This window comes from Ornithorhynchus anatinus, chromosome X2, assembly GCF_004115215.2.
Source record: "Ornithorhynchus anatinus isolate Pmale09 chromosome X2, mOrnAna1.pri.v4, whole genome shotgun sequence".
In the NCBI taxonomy this organism is placed as follows: domain Eukaryota; kingdom Metazoa; phylum Chordata; class Mammalia; order Monotremata; family Ornithorhynchidae; genus Ornithorhynchus; species Ornithorhynchus anatinus.
The window spans coordinates 10,219,035-10,241,482 of record NC_041750.1 but is presented as its reverse complement, the minus strand read 5'-3'; the positions used below and the strand labels follow the sequence as shown (position 1 = coordinate 10,241,482).

The following is a 22,448-nucleotide window of genomic DNA, read 5'->3' as shown; positions in this document are numbered from 1 at the left end:
AAAGCTTTGGACTTTTGCCCCCCTCAGTTCTTTATTTTCTGTAGCAGGGTCTTTGCAGACATTGCTCATGCTTAATTCCCTCCCACTCGGGTCTTTGGCTGCCTGGAACCTGTAGATAAAAATTCATGTTTCAGAAATGCAAATTGTGTGATCATTCCTGTCTTACTGATGTTAAACATCGTGGCAAACTAGTGTTGACCACACACAGGATGGCTAAATAGTCATGGTTTTCTACGTTGGCTAGAAAATTTCATACTGGTTGATTCAGCCACCCTTCATTTTTGACTCTTCCAAAAGAAGTTAGGCCCTGTGTATCTAGGGATGTAAATGTGCTTAGGCTTTTCGTATTTCATCAGTTACTAGACCCACAATTAAAAATAAGATCTGTCATGTAAAAGTTCTTTTAAGCGATTTAGTAACTAATCTTGGCTATTTATGATGACTTATTACTACAGTATAGGTTAAGCGCTTACTCTGTGTCAAGGACTGTTCTAAGCCCTAGGGTAGATACGAGTTAATCAGGTTGCACACATTTGGAAGTAGGAGAGAGAACAGACATTGAATCCCTATTTATGGATGAGGAAAAGGAGTCGTGGAGAAGTGAAGTGACTTGCCCAAGGTCACCCAGCAGACAAGTAGGGGAAGCCAGAATTGGAACTCAGGTCCTTTGACTCCCACGTCTGTGTTCTTTCTACTAGGCATCCTGGCTATTCATTGGAAACCAGAGACTGCTGCAGAGCTAGTTTTTCGTTGTGCTCTCTGATTAAGTAATTGTAATTAATTGCATCCCACATTTTATGCTTTAAACAAGCAAGAACCTGGATCCCTAGATTTTTTTTTTATTTGGAGGTAGTCCTGAAGTGTTACACCCCTACTCCCCTTTAAAAAAAAATGACATTAGCACTACTACAGACGGAAAAGTGCCAAGTTGCATTCTGAAGGTGGGTGTCCCCTGAGGTTTTCTAACACAGGTATGTATAGCTGTTGGCAAGGCCGGGGAGATCCTACCTTAAAAAAGTTGAAGCTACTTGCCTCAATCAATCAGTCAATGGTACTTATTAAGCACCTACTGTGTGCCAAGCATTGTACTCAGCATTGTATGGAAGCAGCATGGCCTAGTGGATAGGACAGGATCCTGGGAGTCAGAGGACCTGGGTTCTTATCCCGGCTCCTTTGCTTGCCTGGTATGGGACCGTGGGCAAGTCACTTCACTTCTCTGTGTCTGTTACCTCACCTGTAAAATGGGGATTAAGACTGATTAACTTGCATCTACCCCGGTGCTTAGTTCAGTGCCTGGCACAGAGTAAGCACTTAATAATAATAATAATAATAATGTTGGTATTTGTTAAGCGCTTACTAGGTGCAGAGCACTGTTCTAAGCGCTGGGGGAGATACAGGATAATCAGGTCGTCCCATGTGAGGCTCACAGTTAATCCCCATTTTACAGATGAGATAACTGAGGCACAGAGAAGTTAAGTGACTTGCCCACAGTCACACAGCTAACAAGTGGCAGAGCCGGGAATCGAGCTCATGACCTCTGACTCCGAAGCCCAGGCTCTTTACACTGAGCCACGCTGCTTCCCCATTAACAAACACCATTTAAAAAAAAGCACATGGGAGAGTAAACTACATTAGACATGATTCCTGCCCACCAGGAGCTTACAATCTAAAGGGGGAGGCAGACATTAAAATAAATTACATATAGGGGAAATGACAAGATGTAAGGATATGTATATAAGTGCTGTGGGGCCGAGAGTGGGGTGAATATCAAATGCATAAGGGGCACAACTCCAAGTGCATGGGTGACCCGGGAGGGAGGGCAAATAAGAGAAATGGGGGCTCAGTCAGGGAAGGCCTCTTGGAGGAGAGGTGACTTTTAGGAGGGCTTCGAAGGTGGGGAAGAGTAGCCCTTCATCAGATATGAAGGGGAGGGAGTTCCAGGCCCAGAGGGAGAATGCGGGCAAGGGGTCAGCAGCAAGATAACCTTTAAAGCAAATTTGCCTCATCCCACCAACATCATACACCACTTCCTCAGCGTACTGTGGTTCAGTAAACTACCCAGACAGTGTTTCCAGAGGCTCTGTAGTTTGTGGAGGTCACCAACCCATCAAGCCGTCAGGAAGTCCCTACGAAGGAGCAGCTCTGGATCCTTGAGGAAACTGCCAAGTCATCTTTCCAGGCTCATTATGGAGGGGGTGTTCATCTTTAATGAGAAAGGAGGTGGAAGACTAGTGATAATGGTTTATCAAGCAACTCACTACCAAATAATTATGGTACTTGTTAAGTGCTTACTATGTACTGGGGTGGATATAAGTTAATCAGGTTGGACACAGTGTTTGTCCCACAGGCGGCTCACACTTTTAACCCCTATTTTGTAGAGGGAACTGGGGCCCAGAGAAGTTAAGTGACTTGCCCAAAGTCACACAGCAGACATGTGGCGGAGTTGGGATTAGAACCCAGGACCAAGCGCTGGGATAGCTACAAGGTTAGATGTCCCTGTCCCACATGGAGCTCACAGCCTAAGAGGGAGAACAGATCTCTTTTCCCCAGGTGAGGAAACTGAGGCCCAAAAAGGTTAAGTGGCCGGCCCAAGGTCACACAGTGGTGATAGTAGTAAGAGTACCTATTAAGTATCGATTACTGTGTGCAGAGCACTGTCCTGAGCGCTGGGAAAGAATACACAGGTGGGAATTAGACACAGTCCCTGGCTCTCAAGGAGTTCACAGTCTAGTATAAAAGTGGGGAGAGGAGACTGGTGACAGACACATACGGTGTGATGAAACAGTAAAATACCCTAAAACAGCATGAGACAAGGACAGATACACAGTGGAACGCTCCATAAGTTTGCACTGGGCCCTGCTAATCTCCACTTTCTTCCATTTTCGTGCATGTGTCGCCGCAACAAACTCATAGGATTGTCTCCCGCGGGAGGGGAAACGGGGCGGGGCAGTGGACGGCCAGTTGCCGCTGGTGTAGAAAGTAGTGTAGTAACTGAATAGAGGCTTGCAGAGTTCCAAGAAGTGAGGGGTTTTTTTAGGCCATTTGTAAAGTGTATTCATTCTCATTTATGTTTTGCTGCACTGTGGTCCCCTGAATCTGGGGATATTAATACTACCGCGCTTGCAAAGCTGCAGTGAAAAACCTCTCCTCACCACCAGATATTGTTTTCCAGCTTGGGTGAGGAGTGGCAGGTTTTCTGTCAAGGTCGGGTGCTTTCCATTCTTACCTAGCTAGAGAAGATGTACATTTAATAGACAGTCTTCTAGACTGAAAGCTCACTGTGGGTGGGGAATGTGTCTACCAACTCTGTTGAATTGTAGTCTCCCAAGCCCCTAGTACAGTGCTCTCCAACGTGTAAATTGGTGTTTCAGAATTGCTTCTCGATGGTGTGTCTTCATTTTGTTGTACAAGGCCTGTCTGACCAATAGCCAGGGACCAACTCCGTGTACCTTCTTGGACACCAGGGTAAACTAGGTACCCTAGGCAGCATTCAGTACTACAGAGTGAGAAAGACCGTTCATTAGATGTGGCAGGGCCAGACTCAACTGTATCTGACGTGCTGATTTTATCCACTTGTCAGCTGTGTGACTTTGGGCAAGGCACTTGGCTTCTTAGTGTCTCAGTTGTCTCATCTGTAAAGTGGGGATGGGAACTGTGAGCCCCACCTGGGACATCCTGGTAACCTTGTATCTGTCCCAGTGGTTAGAACAGTGCTTGGCACACAGTAAGCGCTTAACAAATAGGCCTTCCCAGACTAAGCCCCCTTTTCCTCAGCTCCTCCTCCCTTCTGCGTTACCTCCACTTGCTCCCTCTGCTCCCCCCCCCCCGCCCCACAGCACTTATGTGTATATGTATATATCTATAATTCTATTTATATTGATGCCTGTTTACTTTTTATATCTGCCCCCCCCCCCCCGTAAGCCCATTATAAGCAGGAATTGTCTTTTTTGCTGAATTGTACTTTCCAAGGGCTTAATTGCTCAGTAAATACGAGTGAATGAACGAATGAATATCTTCCCCAGCGCATAGAACCCTGCTTGACACATAGTAAGCGCTTAACAAATACCACAGTTGTCTTTATTATTAAGGCTTTGGTTAGTATTGAGCCAAGGGATGGAAAGATTTCCTTGATAGTTGAAGTAATAGGATGCCATAGAGCCTATCCCAGAGATCTGTCTTCTCAGGTCTCCTCTATCCCTTAAAGAATTCTTAGCCCAGTCACGCTGGCTGCCTGGAACCTTCCACATAGTAAGGAGTGTGACCTTGAGTATGACCAAGTACTAAATGCTCTCCAGCAGGCAGGCTCAGCCCTGTCTTGTGTCTCCTCTCCTGGACAGGCCGCAGCGAGGTGTTCTGGGTTCTCTGGGAAAAACACCCTTTAAATGGCAATTGGAGGGTAGGAGGTCAAAGAGAAGGCACAATTGGTGGCCTAGGGAGGAGAAACCGGTTTTATCACTCCAACATCATAAAAGTTCCTATGATTCAGTGCCTAGGATCAAGGTCGTTTTGGTCACAAAAAGGAGCCAAAGAGCTTTGAAGTTGCCTCAGACAAGGTAAATGGTTCCTGCCCCTCCTTCTTGAGGATACTCCTGGGGACCACTGAACCAGTCTCAAGGAGCAGAATGGCCTAGTGGATAGAGCACTGGCCTGGGAGTCCGAAGGACCTGGGTTCTAATCCCGGCCCTGCCGCCTGTCTGCTGTGTGACCTTGAGCAAGTCACTTCACTTTTCTGTGCCTCGATAGCCTCATCTGTAAAATGGGGATTAACACTGAGCCCCATGTGGGACTTGGACTTTGTCATTCATTCAATCATATTTATTAAGCGCTTACTGTGTGCAGAGCACTGTACTAAGCGCTTGGGAATGCATGGCTTCGTGGTCCTGGGTGTCAGAAGGACCTGGTTTCTAATCCCGGCTCTGCCACATGACTGCTGTGTGACGTTGGGCAAGTCACTGCACTTCTTTGGGCCTCAGGTCTTGGGAGAGTACAGTATAGAAATACAACAGAGTTGGTAGACGTACTCCCTGCCCACAACGAGTCCAATTAGACTGTGAGCCCATCACTGGGCAGGGATTGTCTCTATCTGTTACCGTATTGTACTTTCCAGTGCTTAGTACAGTGCTCTGCACATAGTAAGCACTCAATAAATACTATTGAGTTTACGGTCTAGAGGGGGAGTTTAGGATTAATCGGAGAAGGCCTCTTGAAGAATGTGATTTTTTTGGAGGACTTTGGAAGTGGGGAGAGTGGTGACCTGTCAGATATGAAGGGGGAGGGAGTTCCAGGCCAGAGGGAGGACATGGGTAAGGGGTCAGCATGGCTTAGTGGAAAGAGCATGGGCTTGGGATTCAGAGGTCGTGGGTTCTAATCCTGGCTCTGCCACTTGATTGCTGTGTGGCCTTGGGCAAGCCGCTTAACTTCTCTGTACCTCAGTTACCTCATCTGTAAAATGGGGATTAAGACTGTGAGCCCCACATGGGACAACCTTGTATCTACCCCTGCTTAGAACAGTGCTTGGCGCATACTAAGCGCTTAACAAATACCATCATTATTATTATTATTACAATTATTATTAAGGGTCGGCGGTGAGATAGACGAGATTGAGAGTATGTGCTGGGTTGTGGTAGATCAGTGAGGTAAGGTAGGAGGGTGAGCACCTTAACTCTGATGGTAGGTAAGGAGTTTATCTGATGTAGAGGTGGATGGGCAGCCATTGGAGGTTTTTTTGAGGAGTGGAGAGATATGGACTGAACTTTTTTTTTTTTTTAGAAAAATGATCCAGGCAGCAGGATGAAGTGAGGACTGGAGAGGGGAGAGAGAGGAGGCCGATGCAGTAAAGGCGGTGCATGATACTTGGATCAGCGTGGTAGGGAGTTTGAATGGAGGGATTGGATTCTAGAGATGTGAAGGAAAAAACAGAATTTGGTGATCACCTGAATATGTGGGTTGAACGGGAGAAAGGAGTCGATAATGCCAAGGTTATGGGCTTGTGAGACCACTTAACTGCTGTGTGACCTTGGGCAAGTCACTTAACTTGTCTGTGCTTCAGTTTCTTCATCTACAAAGTAGGGATTCAATATCTGTTCTCCCTCATACTTAGGGACCTGATCATCTTGTATCTGCCCCAGCACTGAGTATAGTGCTTGGCATAGTAAGCACTTACCAAACACCACAGTTACCATTAGCGTTATTGTCGTGGTGTTTTCTAGAGTGGTGGGAAAGCCAAGGGGAGGATAGGGTTTTGGGTGGGGAGGTGAGTTCTGTTTAAAATATGTTAAGTCCGAATATATTGAAATGTATTAAAAGGCGGTATGGGATTCACTATTTTCTGTCCAAGCAGAATGTAGAATTGGAGGAAAGGGGTTTACATATCAGCAAGAAGGAGTCAAGTTATAACTTGCTAGCCATTAGGATTGAAAGACACAAAGGAGGTCGTAGACTCTTCTTTCCTGGAGATTGTTAAAAAAGACTATTGGTTAAGTATAGTTGTTCTTGGAGGCGAGGAGAGGGGTAAGATAAGCCTGTGAGATTCCTTTCTGCAGAAATTTTAGAGTGATAACTTCCAATTTAAATGGCAGTTGAGAGACAAGGTCATGAAGTGAGTTCTAACAGGACTACAGACCTGATCTCCCACCAAGTTTCCTACCCAGCCAACAGGTCATGTGATGTCTCTTTTGAGTCCTTTCCAATGTTTGCTCCGGAAAGGGCCACCAAAGCTTATCAAGAATTTACACACCAGTGTAACTAAGGTTCTGGCCCCTCTACACTTTCTAAGGCCACGAATCTCCAAATTTCCCAGTGGAAGAGACAGCTAGCTAGTCAATACCGCTGTGTTAATAACTCCCAAATCAGTCTCACTAGCCCCAATCTATCAATCAATCAATCGTATTTATTGAGCACTTACTATATGCAAAGCACTGTACTAAGTGCTTGGGAGAGCACAACACAACAGTATAACAGATAGTCCTTGTCCACAGGGACTTAGAATCTAGAGGGGGAGACAGATGCTAATATAAATAAATTATGGATATGTACATAAGTACTGTGGGGCTGGGTGTGGTGGTGAATAAAGGGAGCAAGCAAGCCCGGGCGACGCAGAAGGGAGTGGGAAAAGGAAATGAGGACTGAGTCAGGGAAGGCATCTTGGAGGAGAAGTGCCTTCAATAAAGCTTTGAAGGTGGGGAGAGTAATTGTTGGATATGAAAAGGGAGAACGTTCCAGGCCAGAGGCAGAATGAGGGTGTAGATGGAGAATAGAAGGGGACCCAGAACAGAATTTTGAGAGACCCCCTCAGTTAACAGGTGGGAGGCAGAGGAGGAGCCTGTGAAAGAGACTGAGACTGAGTGGCCAGAGAGATAGGAGGAGAACCAGATGAGGATACCTCATGCAATCGTGCATTTCTTCTTACCTCCAGGATACCACATGTAATATCCCACTGTAACCTCAAGTTCAGTAGGTCTCAAACTGAACTCATCTTCCTCCTAAATCTACTCCTTGCCCATCACCATTGATAATACCACCACCCTCCCTGGTGGGCAAGCCCCCTATATTAAGTCCCCTGATCTTGGCATTATCCATGACTCCTTTTAACGGTCATGTGCAGTCTGGGCTAAATCCCATCAGATTTCCTCCAGTTCCCAGCTGCATCCCTTCCTCTCTGTCCAAACGACAACCGTCCCTGTCCAAGGGCTCGTCATTTACCCAGCACAGGACTTCCTGCCTCCAGTCTCTTCCTTCTTCAGTCCATATTTCATCCTGCTGCCTGGATCATTTTTCTAAAGTGTCTTACGCCCAAGCCTTCCTACTCCTCGAAAACCTCCAATGGTTACCCAATCTTCTCCATATCAAGCAGAAACTCCTGATGACTGAGTCAAAGGGACTTCATCAGTTCTCTTCCTCTTATTTACCCACTCTCCTCCCACTATAACCCAGCTTGCACTCTTCATTCCTCACCAGCTGACTTACTCTGCTGCCTCCTTGTCTCCAACCACTTAACTCATGGTGTTCCTCCTATCATTCAATCAATCACTCAAATCAGTTGTATTTATTGAATGTTTACTGTGTGCAGGGCACTGTACTAAGCACTTGAGAGAGTACAACACGACACTAGAAGAGACACGTTCCCTGCCCACAATGAGTTTATAGTCTAGAGGGAGAGACAGACATCAATATAAATAAATAAATTACGGATATGTGCAGCTGGGGGGGGGGGGGGGTGGTGAAGGTGAATAAAGGGAACAAGTCGGGGCGATGTGGAAGGGAGCGGGAAAAGCAGAAACGAGGGCTTAGTCAGGGAAGGCTTTTTGGAGGAGATGTGCCTTCGATAAGGTTGTGAAGGTGGGGAGAGTAATTGTCGAATTTTAAAAATGAGAGGGCGTACCAGGCCAGAGGTAGGACGTAGGTGAGAGGTCGGCAGCAAGATAGACGTGGTCAAGATACAGTGAGAAGGTTAGCATTAGAGGAGCGAAGCGTGCGGGCTGGGTTGCAATGGGAGAGGAGCTAGGTGACGTAGGAGGGGGCAAGGCGATTTAAAGCCAACGGTAAGGAGCTTCTGTTTGATGCGGAGGTGGATGGGCAACCACTGGAGGTTCTTGAAGAGTGGAGAAATGTGAACTCGGTGTTTTTGTAGAAAAGTAATCCGGGCAGCAGAGTGAAGTATGGACTGGAGTGGGGAAAAACAGGAGGTAGGGAGGTCAGCAAGGCGGCTGATGCGATAATCAAGGCGGGATAGGGTAAGTGCTTTGGGGTAAGTGCTTGACTTAACTGCCTAGAACTAACCCCCCCCCCCCCCCCCCTTCGTATCTACCGGACTCTCCCCCTATTCAAAGCCCTTCTGAAATCTCACCTCCTCCAGGAGGCCTTCCTCAGTTATTTTTTCTACATTCCCAACTGCCTCCTCAGCCCTTTTTGCAGGAACGCTGCACTTATGCCCTCACAGTCACCTGTAGTCCTTCTGTATCGACTTACATTGTCTATTATTTAAGCATCTGGGCATCCACGTATCCATTTTACCACTCTCTTCTTTCTCCTAATTTATTTTGCCTGTCTCCCCTTCTAGTTTGTAAGCTCCTTCAGGGCAAATATTGTGCCTTCTACCTCTGTTGTGCTTTCCCAAGGGTTTAGTTAGTACAGTGCTCTGAGTGCAGTCGGTGTTCAGTAAATAATGTTGGGTCTTTTGATTTGCTTGAGCTAGCTTGGCCGAAGATGGTGGTCAGTTGCCAAAGAATAGAGAAAGAAGAAGGGTGGGAAGCAGTGTGGGAGGCTTAGTGGAAAGAGAACGGGCCTGGGAGTCGGAGGACCTGGGTTTTAATCCCACCTCTGCCGACTGCTCGCTGTGTGACTGTGGGCAAGTCATTTAACTTCTGTGTGCCTGAGTTCCCTCAACTGTAAAATGGGGATCAAATCCTACTTCCTCCTACTTAGACTGTGATCCCCACATGGGACAGGGGCTCTATCCAACCTAATAAACTCATACCTACCCCAGTGCTTAGAATAATGCATGTCACATAGTAAGCGCTTAATATATACCATTTTTAAAAAAGGATGCCAATAAGCTGGGAATCTACAACCTATGCCTCTAGGGGCCTTATCTGGCCCTTTTTGGAGCTAAATGGGGCTCTCGAGCAGGGCCTCTCCCTAAGTGGGGACCGCCACCGAACATGCCCCTGTAACACCTGGAACCGCTCCAGTACACCCCACTGTGGCCACAGCCTACTTAAAAGTTGTGGAGCATCTGGGCTCCATCTAGTCCTACGTTGCTTGGGGTGGGGGATGGAGGGAGGCAGGGGGAGTCAGCAGCAGGCAGTCCGTCCTGAACCCTCAACTGGGCAGAGCAGACCCCGACCTCCCAGAATGCCATTGACCTGGGCTCCCACCTCGGGCGGCCACTGCTGGCTCGTTATGCCTCCCCTCCCTCCCTTCCCTCTCTCCCATCCCCACTGCCAGCCAGAGCTGTTGCTATGAAGCAGCCACACAACGCAGTGACATTATCACATTGTGCAGCGTGATGCAGTGATGTCACAATGGGGAGCTATAAATTGTCGGGCTCCTTGCGTGGCAATTGCTCCAAGGTTTCATTTTGTTTGCAAAGCAGAGGTTGCCCACCCCCTGCTATAAGCAGATGAAAAACTTTCAGTGACACATTTCCAGCCCCCTCCCACCCCAAAGTGAAAGACTCTTAGCTGGAAAAGCACAAATGGGGTTTAACGAATTGCAGGTTCACAGCTTACCCCCTGTACCAGAGTGAGACTGTTGTCAGTTTCATACTTGGGAATGTTATTGGAGAAAACTTTCCAAAGTGGCTTTGACTTTTTAATAACTATGTGGTGCTTTCATTTTTCCTTTCTTCCCTTCCCCCTTGCTATAGAAAATTTTCTTCTGGACTTTTACAACTTGAATTTCTTTTTCCCTGCTGGTAGAAAACTTAATAAAACACTTCACATTTGGGTGTTTCTTTTTTCCACCCTTAAGTCTGTGGCAATAAAAAGCTTTAATTCTATCTCTTTATGACTGCTGTAGAATTTTTCCTGCCATAGAGCTGTGTGCCTGAAACCTGGCTTTTAGGGATGGTGACTTGTCTTCCTCCTGCCTCTCCCCACCCACCTGGCAGATAACATCATTTCTTCCTTAGGTTGAACATGTTTTCAGGCAAGAGAGTATTTAACCTCAGTCATTTTTAGACCTCCTGGTTCCCTAAACCTATTTGGATTTCAGGCATCGTGGTTTTCTGCGGTTACCATATCCGGTGTCCACGGATCGCTTCAGCGAGCTAAGGGTTACAATTCCCCACTAAGGACCAGAGGTCCCGAGGTCTAGAATTTCCAACTTTGACACAACTTGCCCTAAATCCATGAGCCTGAAGCCAGGAAGAGCCTGCTGGAGTGGTAGATTCTCTCCCCCCACCCACCCCCACCCCCAGCTATTAGTAATGCTGGTTCTTCTCCAGTTACTGATCCTTTCTACACAGAAGCTACTTTGTGCTGCTCTTAAAGAAAGCTCAAGGACGGTGTCTGCTCCTGCTTTTGCTTATGGATAGTAACGGGTTTGAAGGGACAGGGGAGGTCATTAATATCATGATGAAGTAGTTAGCCCACTTCCACTTTTCCTCCTTCCTCTCGTTTTTCCTTAATTCTGGAGAATTAAAACCTCCGAGTCTTGGATATCCAAACAGGCAAAGGATTTATTCAGTTGGGTGGCAGTTAACTCCTGGCAAAGCACCTGGTGTGGAGTCCTGGAAATTGTGCTGAAAGAAATTGTCGTATGGGGGTTCAACACTTTTCACCAAGCAAGTTTGGGAAGAGAAAGTGTGAGGTGTCTGGTCCTACAAATGGAGTTTAGTTTTTTGTTCTGTTTTTTTTTTTTTAAAGAAAGAAACTCAGTTTAGCATTCACCTAGTTGTCGGACTCTGAATTTCTCTGTCAGTCCTCAGATGTTTCCATCATCCATCATGAATTCCTTTGCGTTCCTTGGGCTTGCTGAACAGACTCTCTTCAGTACAACCACTGTTGTGCTTGGAAAAGCTTTAGTCTCAAGTTCACTTTTAAGAGCTGGGTAGAAATATTTGCCTCAATTTTTTTCTTTTTTTGGCGGGGGGGTGCAGGGGACACGGAGGGAAGGCTCTCCTTCCATTTTTCCTTCCCTCTTCAAGGAGTATCTCTCTGAAACACCTCAATAAATACCACCTATTGATTAACACCACTTCGTCTCTCACTTTTTCATGAGAGAGGTGCCAAAATACCATTTGGTTTGGGGATTGCCTTTTGCAGAGGACCACTGTTATTGCTTTGCGGGGGGCGGCAGGGGGATAGTCCTAGTGTGCTGTGTGTGTCAAAGCAGAATCCTAAGCAGTGGAAATGTATCTGAAAGAGCCTCTTTCTTCTCCATAAGGAACTTGGCTACCCATCACAAAACTGTGTGGTTCTGGCTTTCAATTCCGGAAAGGCTAGAAATAAAAGGGTAGCGGGGGTGGGGGGGGTGGGGGTGCTTTAGTGGAGCGGCTGTCGAGATCTGGAATGGCAGAGGTGATTGCAGGTTGAGCGATGCCTTCAGAAGAGTCTCCTGGATAAGGCCGTCATTTCAGGAGCACACAATAGACATGGGTCCGTGTAGATGGTGTATTCTTGTTTCTCATTACATTCTCCAGTCATTTTAGGATCACTTGTCTTCAGTTCTCTCTGGCTCTTTGATTAAACCGGGATTGTTAAGCCTAGCTTGAAAGAGAAATAGAAAAGATTGAACAGATTCCCAAGTTTAGATTATGAATCCCTTGGGCGTCGGAAACCAGGCCCAATGATTTTCTCTTAGATCCACCCCAGTGCCTACCATAGTGCTTGTCACATAGTAAGCACTTATTCAAAGCCACTGCTGTGTAACCGACTGTGAAACATATTAATGCCATAGAGTACACATCTAGTAAAGTTATCTTTAGCAAGTCCCTCTGGCCAGTTGATAAGGCACCAACACTCTCTCCCCAGAGAACAGTCGGAGTTTTAATGATATGTAGGCTTTTCCGGGCCAGTGAATTTAGTCCAAAAGATGGAAAAACCTAACAAAATGTCAGTCCTTGGCAGCACTTCATGGTGCATCAAAGATGTGAGCTTAATGTAAGTGTGGGTTCACTTTTTGAGCATCCTCACCATTTTGGAGGGTTGGAATGAGCTAAAGCCCCAAGGAAATCCCTCTTCAATAATGGTATTTATTGAGCACGCACTGTGTGCAGAGCACTGCACTGGGCGCTTGGGAAAGTACAGCAGAGTTGATAGACACGATCTTGCCTTTTGTTCTGTCCCTCTCTTTGCCTAATCGGGACCCTTGGAAGAGGAAGCATTTGAGAATCAGAGTTGGGGTGGGGAGGGGGACTCGTAGGAGGTGGGGGGAAGTCATTTATCCTCACAAGCATCATCAGTTCCTCTTAACCCTTCAAAACAAAGAGCATGCGTTTCCCTGCTCACATTGGTTACAGCCTGGGAGTTGGCTCCTAAAGCTCAGTAATAATAATGCCATCATGATAATTAATAGTTACCTTGCGTTTTTCTGGTGCCGTTTAGTCAAATGAATGCATTGGGCCAGCTCACCAGATTGGTTGTAAACTAGTCTACACTTATCTTTGACAAGCAGGTAATAACTAATTTATCTTCAAGGTTGTCCCGTGAGGGAGGAGGGAATCCTTGCTTCCTTATTGAGGAGGGGAAGCTGAAGTCCAGACAAAGGCCCAGGGCTGCACAGTGAACCAAGGAATTACATTCAACTCCCATCTGATTGTTGTGGGCCTATTGCCATTCCCTCCCCTTGAGTGGCTTAGTGGATAGAGCTCGGGCCCGGGAGTCAGAAGGACCTGGGTTTTAATACCGGTTCCGTCCCTTGTCTGCTGGGAGATCTTGGGACATTCATTTCACTTCTCTCTGCCTCAGTTACCTCATCTGAAAAGTGGGAATTAAGACTGTGAGCCCCATGTGGGACATGGACTGTCTAACCCGATTTGCTCGTTTCCACCCCAACGTGTCTGACACATAATAAGCACTTAACAAATACCACATTTATTATGATTATTATTACTACTACTAATAAAACGCAGGAGCCGTGGTCACCCACCTTGGAGTGAAATGCTAACAACTTGTTTCCCTTCCTTTTTCAAGATGAAGAAGTGTGTGTATTTAAGTGCTCCGTATCCAGAGAGACCGAATGCAGCCGAGTTGGGAAACAATCCTTTATCATCACCCTGGGGTGTAATAGTGTCCTTATACAGTTTGCAACGCCGAATGGTATGTCCCTTAACATCTTTTCCCGGGGAGGAATTTGGGCTGGGGCTGGCTTATTGTTCATTCATTCATTCGGTCGTATTTATTGAGCACTTACTGTGTGCAGAGCACTGAACTCAGTGCTTGGAAAGTATAGTTCAGCAAGAGATCAATCACTAAGCCCGTTTTCTTGGATATGGGATCTAACGGAGGGAACCGTCTCTTACTTTAACTGCCCTCCCCCTATTCCGAGGACAGGGGCTCATAGAGGACCGCTTTGGTCACTGTGTTCCTATTAAGAATGAATGGGGCAGTCACTTAACGTAATTATTTTGCAAAACAGTTTTGGAAAAAAATGATCGTGGCCGAAAAGCAACGGTTCCAAGTATCAAATGGAATGGCCAACTTCTTCCTACACGTACCCTTTTTAACGTTGCAGTTGGAGGTTTAACCTATAGTTTGGATTACCTCATATTTGAAGTGACGCGAGTTCACATCACTTCCCCTCGCCACAGAGTGAGCGGGGAAAGCTTTCTTTTTTCGCTCAACAGGACCCCTGTGGTCGATCAAGACGCTAAACCTTCACGTTGCTTTGGTTTGCTCTTTTCCCATGGATCTTGCTCTTCTGCTTTCAGATTTCTGTTCCTTTTATAATATCCTGAAAAACTGCCGAGGTCACAACCTAGAACGGTCCGTCTTCAGCGAGCGTACGGAGGAATCCTCTGCTGTGCAGTACTTCCAGGTGGGTCTCATGGTTCTCTCTTCCTTGGCAAGGGACATTAGGCATATTAGTGACTCTCCCGTTTTGCTCGGAAGGGTCCCTGGCCTGGGGATGAGGTTTAGGCCACTGGAATCTCCATGAGGGAAGGCTGGGGATCTTTGGAGAAACTCGGCAGCAGCCCGTCGTATGTAGCCCAGGACCACGTGAATTGTTAACAAATCTTAGTTGCCAGGAATGGGCGATGGTTTTTCTGATGGCGGGAGTCAGAATGCCCAAAGGTGCTCCTGAACTTGGAACTTTTCAAGGAGGTGGACTAAGCAGTGAGGACTTATCTCCTGTTCAAGGACTCCGTTTTCACCATTCCTTGGGTTCTCAGGGTGGGTCTTGGGATCCTTGGATCCCCTGCACACTGAGCAACCTTGGTCGTTTGGGGTCACTCAGAGTCAAGCTGAAGAATGAAGAATTCCTTTTTTCTACTAGGAACTGCAGGGTTTTGAACAGGGTAATGGGCCTCGGTAGACATTAACGGGGGCATCTGTACCGTTGCCGGTGGTTGCCAGTGACTGTCAACAGTCTTAAACTGTCAACTGATATTGATTGAGCACAAACTGTGTGTGGAGCACGGTACTGAGTGGCTTGGGAGAGTACAATGTGACAGAGTTGGTAGACCCGTTCCCTGCCCACAGAGAGCTCACAGTGTAGAGGGGAAGAAGACGTTAATATAAATAAACAAATGCTGTCTTTGTACGTAAGTGCTGTGGGGCAGGTAAAGGGTGCACATTCAAGGAGAAGCTCCCCTGGCAGTATCACCTATTAGTCAGCAGCCTCTAAGCTTGTGTTGGAATTTTTCTCCAGGTTGATAGGGGAAGCGATAGGGAGGAAGAAGAGGTGTTAGTGAGGTCCAAATTATCTCTGAGATCAAAGGAGATGACAGCCTGGCTATAGGCTTGTTTCAGATCTTCTACTCCCAACTCCAGCAAATGGTAGTTGAATTTTACTTCCTTTCTGCCCTGCTCCAAAGAAGCCTTTCCCTGGAAAAGGCCCCCCTCGGGCCCAGCACAGTCTTTGCTTGGTGCCTTCCCTTTCTACACTCACCGGGCCTTTATTTCCCCCTTTGCCCTACTGGGCCGAATGAGGCCCAACCGCTTGTGGATCCATTCCAGGCTGAACGGCAGACCAGCAACCGGGCCTTGAGTCAGGCTTGACCCTCGAAGGTCTGGCCTCCTCAAACACCACCGGGCCTGTAAGGCTGAGGAACTTTAATTGCTCAGTGGGATCCTTGCACGTGCTTGGTAACCTCTTGGGTATGAATTGTCAGGGGCACCGGCTGAGACTACCGGCCCCGGGCAAAGCGATGCCCAAATACGCCTGAGTCCCGAGTATTGGCAGTCAGGTTGGACTCACACCTGAGTCCAAATTAAAACCCACGTAAGGTCAGGCTCGGTCGGTCCTACACTCTCTGTACCTGGCTCCGGCCGGGACCCAGAATTTCAGCCCCCACAGGCTGCCACCCTGGCCTTCTGCTGTGGGAGAAAGTACGGCAGATGGGTGGTGGAGGTGGTAGGGATATAATGGTCTGTATTTTGAAGGGCTGATTTGAAGTGGGTCACATGCATGTATACTTTTATTGACAGTTGCGTGTTGTGTGTTGTAGTTTTATGGCTACCTGTCACAGCAACAGAACATGATGCAGGATTACGTTCGGACAGGGACTTACCAACGGGCGATCTTACAGAACCACAGTGATTTCAAAGACAAGGTGAGAATCGGGGCGGAAACCGCCCCACCTCGTCTCGGGGCCCAGAGCCGCGGTTGTAATTTAGGAGGAGACCGGGAAGCTATGCCAAGATGAGGGAATGGAAAGGCCGACGAGGGCTCGTGGATGAGGGAGACTTTAATGTCCGAGGAAGCCGTCGGGAGGGGGAGAGTGAATGGGGGAAACATGCTTGGGCAAGAACAGGGTGATAATGTTACTTCCAAGAAGTTTCTTCCATCTGTCCCTTTTTGTCTTTCATTCAGTGGATGTCAGCTACAGGGAGGCTTTCACTCACTCTTCTTCGCATTCAGTGTGGTACAGAACACCTGCTCTGGTTTGTATTGAAAACCAGCATGAGACCTGAAAAAACTAAGGCTAACCTAACAAGTCAGGCCCCTCTGGTGTTTGTGTTGGATTTTAATTGACACCCAGACCCTAACCAGTGAGAGGTAGCTAAACCAAATAGTGGATATTTCCGTTGTCCCTCGTCCAAGAACCCTCGGGGTTTTTTTTTTCCCCTTTCTTTTTTTTTTTTTTTTTTTTTTTTTTAAATTTCTCATTCTTTTAAACTGGCTCCGCTCAGTACTTGAGAATCAGAATCGGCATTTTTTTTTTTTTTTTTTTGAGAGCCTGCCGGGTGCAAAACACTGTACTGAGGGCTTGAGAACAGACAAAAGAAATAAAAGACTGCGGTCCTTTCAGTCTAATTTGGTGGGGGCAGGGACACAGAAGATGTACGTTGACACAAACCAAGCTCGCTTTCCGAAACATCGAGCATTGGCTCTAAGCATGTGATTTCTAAAAACGATGTTTGTTACAGGCAGTGGTACTAAGCTATAATTGCAGTGAGGTGACATTACTGATTTGATCTTGGCTCATGTTTGATGATAAACTAATGGGACATCCTGAGTTGTGTGTTAATTGAAAACGAACCTTGCTCTCCAGCAGCTGCAAGACTCCTCGCCCTCCCGACAATTTTCAAATGCGTTTAAGGGAGATGGGAGTTCAGTCTCACTGGCCCTCTTTACCAATTGCCCCGGCTTCTTTACGGACCTCATTGGCGTGACATTGACTTGTTAGTCAGGCTCACATGCGCAACATGCGTAAGGCCAGTATGTTGACTGCCAAAGCGAAACAGGATGATCCTGAATAAGAAAAGAAAATCCAAATAATTTCCCTGCAGTGTGGGTAAGTCACTTGGGCTCTTGGTTGGTGATCTCATATCCTGGATGGGAACCAGCTATTGGCTCTCCATCAGTCGGTCGTATTTATTGAGCGCTCACTGGGTGCAGAGCACTGTACTAAGCGCTTGGGAGAGTACAGTATAATAGAGTCGGTAGACACATTCCCTGCCCACTGTGAGCTTACAGTCTAGAGGGGGAGACAAACTTTAAATAAATAAATTACGGGTGTGCACCCAAGAGCTGTGGGGTTGAGGGAGGAGTGAATAAAGGGAGCAAATCTAAGCGCAAGGGCGACACAGAAGGGAGAGAGAGAAGAGGAAATGAGGGCTTAGTCAGGGAAAGCCTCTTGGAGGAGATGAGTCTTCCATAAGACCTGGAAGGTGGGGAGAGTAAACTGTCTGATATGAAGACGGAGGGCATTCGAGGCCAGAGGCGGGGCGTGGGCAAGAGATCGATGAGATCCAGGTACAGTGAGGTGCAGGCCGTCAAAGGGAACCTCCTGCTGAGGTATCCAACGGAATGGAATAGAAGCAGTGTAGTCTAGTGGATAGAGCACGAGCCTGGGAATAAGCAGGACCTGGGTTCTAATCCTGGCTCTGCCACTTGTCTGACGTGTGACCTTGGGCAAAGCACTTAACTTTTCTGTGCTTCAGTTACTTCATCTGCAAAATGAGGATTAAGACCATGAGCCCCATGTGGGACAGGGATTGTGTCCAACCTGATTAGATTATTTTTACCCCAGCACTGAGAACAGTGACTGGCACAGTGCTTAAGAAATACGACTTTAAAAAAAATGGAATGGGGGCCCCACCTACTATCATATGGTAGTTGGACATTTTCCGCTTCCATGTCCCAGAGCTGGCTGAGGTTTGACCTGGGCCTCACCCTCCTGCAGCCAACTTGGCTTCTTCCCGCCACCCATCGTACTTTTCTGAGGGGGCTCTACCGTGACTTAGACGGGCAGTGAATTCTGAATGAATCATAGGCTTGTTTTCTAGAAGGACCTCTTGCGGGATGAGTGTGTGTATGTGTGTAAAGTTTGTGTGTGTGTGTGGGGGGGGGGGTCATGTGATGATCCCAGATCATTGTTTAGGGTGAATTAGCTTCTTCATAATCCTGGAGCCAGGAACTGGGTTTGTCTTGATAGTTTGTCATCATAATTTCAAACACTGTAATAGCCACGAGAGAAAGACGACACTTGCAGTGTGGTTGGCTGTCTTCATGAGCCTTTTTCTTGGCAGCAGAAAGTAGGATTTATTTCCGTACTGTATTTTTGAATCTGCTGTAGTAGAGTCATGTATTCCTTTGACGCCATAAGAACAGGGGTGGGAAAAGGGAAAACAAATCTTAAATGTGGGACGTAAAACCCTGCTTTACCTACCACCCAGCAGAATTTTGTGTTTCTAAATCGGATGGTGCTGGAGGTTTGATTGGTCTACCCTGATATGGGAAGAGCTGTGACCCTCAGGTAGGGAGTTCAAAATCATCCTCCTGTCAGTAACCAAAGGGAAGGAACTAAACCAACAGATTGGTTTAGGTTTTCCCCTCGTAGCCTATGGATTAGAGGTCCGAGGAGTAGCAAGGAATTTCTGTGTCCTTTTTGGATTCTCAATCGCCAGAAATACCAGAGAAGCAGCGTCTCCTAGAGGACAGAGCAGGGACCTAGGAGTCAGAGGACCCGGATTCTAATCCCCACACTGCCACTTGGCTGCTGTGTGACCTCAGGCAAGATGCTTCACTTCTCTGGGCCTTACTTTCCTCATCGTTTCTCCCTCCTAGTTAGACTTTGAGCAGCGGGGTCAGGGGCGGGAACCGGGTTCAACCTGTTTGTATTGTATTGTGTCTACCCCAGTGCTTTGTTCAGTGCTTGGCACATAGAACGCGCCTAACAACTACCATAGTTATTGTTAATAGAGGCAGTGACGAGCTTCTCCCATCCTGACCCACTCCTGGACAGAACCTGGGCAGTCCCTTTCACCCTCCCTTGTGACTTCTTTCACTCAATCCGTGTTATTTATTGTGCGCAGGACACTATACTAAGCGCTTGGGAAAATATAGTACAGTGGAGTTGGTAGACACGGTCCCTGCCCACAGGGAGTTTACAGTCTGCAAAGGGGAGACAGACATGAAAAGAAATTACAGACAGGGGAAGTAGTAGGATATCAACGTGGTTTAGTGGAAAGAGCCCGGGCTTGGGAGTCAGAGGTCGTGGGTTCTAATCCTGGCTCCGCCACTTGTCAGCTCTGGGACTTTGGACAAGTCACTTCCCTTCTCCGTGCCTCAGTTACCTCCTCTGTAAAATGGGGATTGAAACTGCCCCACCCGGAACAACCTGATTACCTTGTATCTACCCCGGCTCTTAGAACAGTGCTTGGCACATCGTAAGCGCTTAACAAATACCGTTCATTATTATGGGAACGTTTCATAAGTCCTGTGGGGCTGGGATGACTATCCAAGTGCTTACGGAGTACATAACGATGACTCTTTGAGCTTGTCCAATTGGCGGATCAAGACAGTCAGGACTTGAGGCCAGTGCTTTAAGTTCTGCAGCCTGTGGGTTTTGCATACAGTGGAATCTTTCAGATGCTGCAGTCTCGGGAGCGGGCATTTGCTGGCCATGTCCATCCTTCAATAGTATTTACTGAGCACCTTCTGTGGGCAGAAGCACTGGACTGAGCACTTGGCAGAGTACAATAGAGTTAGTTTGGCGTGACCCCTGCCCTCAAGGACCTTATAACGTAGCAGGAGAGTCGGACACTAAAATAATTCACAGATAGGAGGAGGAAGGAGACGGTAATATGTATTTAAGTGAGTGCTGAAGTAACGGGGTGTGTAAAATAGGCCCGGAAATGCTGAGATTAGGAGTTGGGTGGGCGGTAGCCCGGGGTGGACAGAAATTGGGGAGGGCCTCCTGGAGGCGATGTGGTTTTAGAAGGGCTTTGATGCGATGGTAATGATAATAATAATTGTCGTATTTGCTCAACAACAATTACTGCGTGCCAAGCACTGTGCTAGGAGTTGGGGTGGTTATAGAATAATGAGATTGGACACAGTCCCTGGCCCAGTGGGGCTCACAGTCCAAGGGGGAGGGAGAACAGGTATTTCAGCTCCATTTCACGGATGAGGAAACTGAGGCCCAGGGAAGTGAAGGGACGTGCCCAAAGTCACCCAGCAGGCAAGTGGGGGAGTGAGGATTAGGACCCAGTTCTCCTGACTTCCAGGCTCGCGCACTGTCCGCTAGGCCAGTGGTCTGCCGGATGTGAAGAGGGAGGGAGGGCATGAGCAAGGGTTCAGGGACAGGAGAAAGGAGAAGGAGGCCCAGTGAGCAATTAGCTGGAGAGGAAGGAACAAGGAGGTGTGAGCTGGGGTAGAGTGGAAGAAGAGTGGGGATAAGTCAGAGGGAGAAAACCGATACAGTGCTCTAAAGTTCACGGTCAGGAGTTTCTGCTTCTTGCGGAGAGGAACGGGCATCCCGTGGAGGTTTTTGAGGAGTGGGGAGACAGGTGCAGGATCCCATTTTAGCAAAGTGATCAGAACAAGCAGAATGAAGTATGGACCAGAGAGGGGAGCAGTCAGAGGCAGGAGGACCAGTGAGGAGGCCGATGAGGGGAATCAAGCCAGGATAGGACAAGGGCCTGGACTGGTGTGGGAGTCTGGAAAGGCTATTTTGATGGAAAGGAAGGGGTGGATCCTGGAAATGTTGTGGAGGAAAAAAATGGCAGGATTTAGTGACAGACCAAATATGGGGGCTTGAAAGAGTGGGAGGAGTGCCGGAAAATGCCACAGTTGCCGGTTTCAGAGACGGGGCGGGTGATGGTGGTGTCAGCTGTGATGGGAAGGAAAGTTAGATGGAAGAGAGGATTTGGGAGGGAAGATGAGTAGTTCAGCTCTTTCTGTGTTGTGTGTTAGCTTCTTTTCAGACCTGTTCTGGGGGCAGGAAGGCAGGTTATCGTTCTTCTTTACGCTTAGCCATTGCTTTTCCTTGGCTGCATATGATGGCGTCGTCCTTTTGTCCAACAGAGATATCACTTTCCCTCTGCCAAAAGAATTTCTCTTGGGAATACTTGCCTTCAGTAGGGGGGATGCGTACTTGCCTTTAGGAAATTCAGTATAATTGAAGTTTTGTCCCTTAGTGACTGACTACCTTCTGTGGTAAGGCTTTTACATCACTTGGTCAGAACCGTAGCGATGTTTGCTGACTGGGATCTGCCTTTGGGGGGAAGCAACCTCTTCCTTTGGCAGCTTTCCCCACCAGCCCTTCAAAGAAAATGGTTCAGATTCCCAGATTTTTTTTTTTCATTGGCAATCGAGCTGAGGCACGGGAGGGGGGGGTAGGGGGAGGGGGAGGTGTCTGAGACTGTCCGCTTCAGGCATTTCTCTTTTAAGTAGTTAGGCACAGAGGGCTGGATTTCCTGACCCCCCAACAGGAAGTGAAAATTGGGCCACAGTGGGAAATCCTATTTCCTAAATTCCACGGGAGCTAATTATCTGGGGTAAATTGATTTGTATGGTTGGTTGGAAGCCAAAACCAGATTCTTGCCAGCAGAAGCATTGTCCCGTTCCTCAAAATATTGTAATAGGGAAGCTAGAGGGAGGGGACTGCTGAGGCAGATTTCTGCCTAGTGACACTTTAGCTCTTTTATTTTTGTGGCACCATATCAGTCTCTGGCATAAAAATCGGTCTGAGCCTCTGACTATCGCAGGCGAACAGCTCTGGGCTCCTCTGCTGTCTTCCTAATTAGAGCAACCAAATGCTGCTCAATTGAAGGAGTAGTGACCCTCTGCCACACTGAAGTCCGCTCGCTTCCCTTCCTTTAGTCGGACATAGCCGAAATGAGTCCAGTGTGCTTAGTGTTCAGATTACAAGCACATTGTCCCTTCTGCGATCTTTCCTCCTAACGGATCCTAATGCACTTAAACAATCTCTTCCCCACTGCAGTGCAGCTATATCCAGGGCGCAGTAGGGCCATCTTGCTCCCTGGATGGGATTGGTAAAGCACTGAGAGATTATTGGATAAAAGGCAGCGATGCTGGGGGAAGTTTTGGCCAAG

General features: G+C 47.5%; 1 protein-coding gene across 1 annotated transcript in view; it reads left to right on the top strand.

Annotated features, from left to right (window-relative positions):
* Positions 1-22,448, top strand: part of CARM1 (coactivator associated arginine methyltransferase 1) — a gene marked incomplete at its 5' end in the record, with an annotated part of 75,199 nt that overhangs the window by 22,232 nt on the left and 30,519 nt on the right. The window contains 3 exons of the mRNA XM_029053355.2: positions 13,635-13,760; positions 14,372-14,478; positions 16,112-16,216. Coding sequence (XP_028909188.1) covers positions 13,635-13,760; positions 14,372-14,478; positions 16,112-16,216 — 338 coding nt within the window. The remainder of the gene's footprint in view (positions 1-13,634; positions 13,761-14,371; positions 14,479-16,111; positions 16,217-22,448) is intronic.